This window comes from Zeus faber (assembly GCF_960531495.2).
Source record: "Zeus faber genome assembly, chromosome: 12".
Lineage (NCBI taxonomy): Eukaryota > Metazoa > Chordata > Actinopteri > Zeiformes > Zeidae > Zeus > Zeus faber.
The window spans coordinates 28,354,482-28,360,299 of NC_137196.1; the positions used below are offsets into that span (position 1 = coordinate 28,354,482).

Here is a 5,818-nt window from a genome sequence, read left to right on the forward strand (position 1 = left end):
TCTCCCCCCTCTCCCACCCCCCTTCTCTCTCTCTCTCCCTCCCCCTCTCCCACCCCCCCCCCCACATCTCTTTCCCTAACCCTCCCTCCTCTCTCTTCTCTCTCTCTCTCTCCCCCATCTCTTTCCCTAACCCTCCCTCCCTCCTCTCTCTCTCTCCTCTCTCCCTCTATTCTCATTCCGAGGAGTACATCCAGCCTTCAACCATCCCTCCTTCCTCCGGAGCGGCTCAGTGGCTCCGGGACGCAGAGCGCACCGCAGGCGAGGGGAGAGGAGAGCTCGATCCGCGTCTCTGCTCCTCCAGGCGGGCTCCCCCGCAGCAGCCGGCCGCGCCAGCATGGACCCGGGAACTAAAGCGCTCGCTGGGATTATTGCGCAGATGGCCGCGCTCCTTCTCTCCGCCACGCGCGGGACGGGCGCAGAAGGTGAGCACCGCGCACCGGGCGCCGCGCGCCGGGGAGGAGCGGCGCGGACGCGGCGGCGTGTTGAGATGACGTTTGTCTAAAGTATTTGGGCGGTATTCGTTGGGTGACCGGTGTCATGAGGCGGAGCCGGGTGAGCAGTCTTCCTTGCAAATGCCAAAAAATAAAACACTCATATGCCCAGGCCGCAAATATAAGATGCATTCATCGAAATATAACCAGGGGGCATCCTCAACTTCAGGAGGGAAACAAACCATCAAGTTTTTCCACTTGAGGAAATAATTTTATTTCGAGAGGAAAAAAATTGATTGAAAAGCGAATGTTTCCCTGAACCTTTGGGATGGTGATGACGCGTGGTGTGTTATTTTTTTTTCTTTTGTTTTTGTTTTTATTGTGGAGTTCAGGGGGAGACCTTTTTATTTTTTAATTTTTGTTTTTTAAATTCTTTCTGCACCCCCCCCCCCGCCGCGCGCGTGGGGACGCTGCAGAGTTGCGGGACGCGCGCGCACCCACGCGTCCACCGGTTTGCAGGGAGGTCGGGGGACCGGAGGGGGGACCGGAGGGGGGACCGGAGGGGGATCCGGGGAGAGGGCGGAGGTCGGCGCTCGGGGTGGCCGTCGGGTGACGCCGGGAGAGCTCCGCGGCCGCCGCCACGCCGTGCGGGGAGAGCCGCTGTTGCCATGGCCGCCCGGGCTCCGGTGTTCCCCTCGCAGCGTGTCAGTGACGAGCGAATGATCAGGAAAGTTGAGGTTTTTCTGGGGCTGCACTGGGGCCGCGGCCTGGGACCCTGCCCCTGCAGGGACAGGACTGATGAAATGTAAGGAAATGACAAATAAGGAGGATTAGTTGGGAAATAAACGGCTGCAGGGAGGTGACTCGGTGGGGGTGAACGGGGCCTCGGATTAATTTTGCACGGACGCGTCGTTGGATTTTCATCTGACGTTTATTTTACCTCTAAGCTGATTTCCAATGAAAGTAAAAGTTGAGTAAAAAGGGGGAAGCCAGACACAGGTCGAGGTAACACGTTTGGGAAAACAGAGCAGCGCAAGGGACAGAACAGAGCGGCAAACATCTTTCTATCTGTCTGTCTCTCTGTCGGTCTATCTATCTAATAACCTTCACCGCCAAAGCCTTTCAAACATCTCTCTCTCTCTCTCTCTCGCCCCTTTTCTAGCCCCCCCCCTCTCTCCTCTCTGATTGCCCGCCTCATCCGTCCCTCTCCTCGTCCGCTGGTGTGATTTTTAAGGGGACATCGGGGGTTCTGTCTGTCCCATCTCGTTTCCCCCGTTTGCTGAAGCCCAAAAGAGGCGTCTCAGTGACGCCGAGGGTGCCCCGCCTGCTCCGCTCCCTCTCCCCAGGAGCGCAGAGGGAACTCCACCGACTCCAACCGAACGGCAAATATGAAGCTATCGCTCATTGCGCTATTGATTCGACCCCCTCCCCCCAGGCGCCTCACCCTCCTCGCCCCGACCCCACGTCTCCCCCTGCAGATGCGGTCCACCTCCCTCCCTAGGTCCGAGGAGGCATCCACGACTCCTTCACCCCTCGGACTCCTGGTGTGATTGGTAAGCGGCTCGTGGCCCCTGGCAGCGCGGGAGCGGGCGGCGTCATGTTCCCCAGCGGGGACCCGATGGTGAAGCCCGGCGCTTTGGGCTTATGCAGCAAATAAACCTCGTAGACTAGACCCCTCTGCATTTTCCTCCCGCGCGGATCGTCTGATAAACATGATCCTCAGCTAAGGCATCGCAACCCCGCGTCACACCAACGGGGCCCGGACCCCAGCTTGGGAAACAAGATCCATCTGAAACTGGATCAACGCGCGCCGCGTCAACCTACCCAGTATAAATAAATGTCAAACTAATAAAAATGATGAAACTATTTCTCCCTCCTCCGTCCCTCTCTCTCTCCAAATAGACACTATTATGGCTCTTCTCTCTCTCTCCCGCTCGCTCGCTCTCTCGCTGCTGTTTCCTGGTTTGATTCCCCGTCTTCAGCACTTTTCTTCAGTCTCTCATAAACGGCCTCTTTCCTTCGTCCTCCAGCTTTGATTCTCCCCCCCCCCCCACCATTTATCTGTCTTCCATTCTAACCGTAATGGCCCCTCGCAGCCTGCACCGCCTATAAGCCTGGTCCAAGGCCCGTGGATCAATCAATATCGCTGTGGTTTTATGGTGTCGTATCGCGGTCGTATTGTGGCACAATTGGAAGGTTTGGCCTGAAATTTCTCAGAGTGTGAGGTCTTTCAAGTGACACTGAAGGCAATTGTGTTTGGAGGGAAAAAAAACGAGAGCTCTGTTAATCTCTCATACTACACCTTTCATATCTCATATTACTCATGCAGCTCCGTGCAATACCGAGCTACGGTTGGATTTTTTATTTTTATTTTATTTTTTTGCAGATATCATGGTAGGTGTCCGTATCGTTGCCGGTTTGAATCTCCCAGAGATAATTGTATTAAAAAGTTGTTGCATGTCTCTGAGGAACTGAGAGATCCACGCCATACCGCGGAATTCCTGCGTTGCGACTTTTAAGGTTCAACGTTGAATCCCACTGCTTCCCTCTCAGGCCGGCTCTGGTTACCGGCGTTTATTCTCCGAAACCCCGGCTGCTCAAAACCATTGATATTTCCGCTTTTAGATTCTACGTGCTTTTGTAGTTCTGTACGACGACATTGTAAAAAAAAAACCATAATGAACACCTGTAAGCTGTGAGATGAACCAGCGCGTCACGGTCCCTCCGCGCCACGCTTCCTCCTCACCACTCACCCCAGCCCGCTGAGCTTATTTTTGTGCCGTCATTTATTTTCCGGCAGGGTGGAATTGCATAAAATGAAATGTGCGACACAGCTAAAGTCACAAGCGCTTCCCCCCGCGCCGGGGCCGCTCTCCCCAAAGCCGCCTCGCCATCGCTCCAAGTCAAAAGTTCCCCGGAGTTGAACTCCGCACAGAGGCTTTGCCACAACTTTGCTTCGGAAATCCGCAAATTGAGTACGATCACGTCGAAATTGAATTGGGTGGAAAAGCCCTTCACCCACACGCACGCACACGTACACACACACGCACGCACACACACACACACATGCAGGGGAATTGTTACCCTTCACTGCGTAGGTGACACTCAATGCCAACAAAGTGCAGATCCATATTTAAGAAGCTGCAGATGGCGCTCTGATGACTCCCTTGCCCGGAGCGCCGGGAAGCGGCGGCGGCGATGGCGATGGAGACAGCGTTGACGACTTGATGAGATCGCAGGAAGTTAGCGCGTCCAATCGCCTCCCATCTGCCGCCAAGGCGCTGTCTGTTAATTGCTTTCCAAATACCAACTGCGTGACAGAGTCGCTGTGTTTCTGCTGAGCCGTCGTCCTGCATGGAGACACGGGCGTCCTGCGGTGAGACACGCTGCCATGTTGTGCAGAGGCCGCACACTAAATCCCCCCGCCCCCCCCCCCCCAAAAAAAAAATGTTGACAATGACAAATTTGACCAAAAGTGGACATACATTGAATTATTCAACATTCAAATAAAAAAAAAATTCCCTTCAAAATTGAAATGAGACTTAAACTAAGTGTAAATAGATGAAGTTAAGTAAGGCTGTTATTGTATGATGTCTGCGTCCGTGCTGGAGCCGGCTGTGGCTGTGTTGATAACGTCCTCAGATCGTTTCCACGGCAACCTTTCGGTGTTGAAGTCATCACCCCCCCCCCCCCCCCCTCCCCGCCCCACTTGGCAGATCATCTTACTCCATTCACGTTTGATCATCGTCAAGTCCATCTTTTTCTCCGTAATTGACCTCGTGTTTGTTGTCGTCGTCGTGCTCAGTGATCGCCCTGTGTGACTGAATTTACCAACAACGAAACGACCTCTTCAACTTAAAAAAAAAAAAAGTTTGACATTAAAAAATAAACTCCAGGAGTCCCCACTTTGAGCCCGTCTGCTGGAGCATCACGGGGGGGATTCCTAAAACGCCCCCCGTCCGCATTCCTCACGCTCCCCGTTATGCAACTGCAGCCGGAGCTCTTTCTGCTACGTCGGTTACGTAACGTGATGCCGGGCGGAGGGGGCTGATGTGAGGGAGCGGAAACGGGAAGCGGGGTCTGGCTTCGTCCAATACCGGGCCGGGGCGATCGTCATCGCCGTCAAAACACACACGCACGCACACACACACACACACACACACACACACACACACACACGCTCATACACATCAAAATATATTTTTTCGGAGTCAAGTTCAAGTTCAAGAGATTGTCACATACACATACGGTTGTACATATATGCAGTGAGACGTCATGACACCCGGTGATTACGCACAATAAGCTCTATATGCTCTAAAAATACAAAAAAAATACAAAAATGTGCGTCATCGACATGAGGACAACCCTTAGATTTACTTTAAAACTGTCTTTACTCATCTTTTGAGTCGCTTGATTTCGGGCGCCCTGGGGCTCCAGCGCTCGCTGCTCCCGGAGAGGCGAACATGAAACACAGACGGCTTAACACCGGAGTGATGTGCCGGAATCACCCGGCGGCACAGAGGGGCGGGGCCCAACAGGTGGATGCCAGGAAGGGCGGAGGGAGCGCGGCCGGCCAGCGGGCGGCAAAGAGGGCGCGGCAGGGAGGGGCCGGCTTCAACGGGCATGGCGCCGTCGAGTTGTCCGACAGGCCCCGGCGCCGCCTCAAGGGTGTTCGCGACTCCCGGTTCAAAGTGGTAGGAAACGTGTTCTGTAAGTCACAGACGTGCCGCGTTGCCAGGATGGCGTCACGGTGAACCCGCGTCCCGGCTTGGGCTGAACTTTTGTTCAAAACGCCGCCGTCCGTCGGGAGGATTTTGACCTGATCGTCTGCCCAGCTCTGCGTTGAAGGGAGTCTCCGCTCGTGACTTCGATTGCCCTGACAATAAAAAAAACAACAACAAAAAATCCCCCGTTTGCCGTCCCGGTAGAAAAACCGCAGCCGCTCCGTCAGAGCCAATGTCCTCCATCCCTCCACCCCCCCGACGGGATCCCGTTCCGTTTGATCAGCTTGTGGCGCAGATGAGACGGCACTGGTGTCGGCTGTCCCCGAGGGGGCCCCGCCTTTGTGTTTCCTCAGCGTCCATGAATTCTGGGACCTCAACCCGGCGGTGCCGGACGGGGCCCTGGGAGACGGGGCACGAGGGGGGGAGCCTGTGACGGGCGGGGTCCGCGGCGGGCGGAGGGGAACAATGCGCACGATAAAAGAAGGGGAAGATGTTGTCGTTTGGGAGTAAACGTCCGTCTGTCTGTCTGTCTGCCTGTCTGTCTGTCCGTCCGTCCGATTAACACACAGTAATTGTTCTTCGCTGTCTATCCTCTTCTTTCTCTGTCTCATTATCCGTCTGTCTTGACGTCTCTCCTCCCCGCTGCCTCTGTTTCTCTGTTCC

The 5,818-nt window shown here is 54.9% G+C and overlaps 1 protein-coding gene across 1 annotated transcript in view; it reads left to right on the forward strand.

Annotated features, from left to right (window-relative positions):
- Positions 1 to 334: 334 nt before the first annotated feature.
- Positions 335 to 5,818, forward strand: part of LOC307237749 (contactin-associated protein-like 4) — a gene marked incomplete at both ends in the record, with an annotated part of 153,711 nt that continues 148,227 nt past the window's right edge. The window contains one exon of the mRNA XM_080010513.1: positions 335 to 422. Within this exon, the coding sequence (XP_079866639.1) occupies positions 335 to 422 (88 nt within the window). The remainder of the gene's footprint in view (positions 423 to 5,818) is intronic.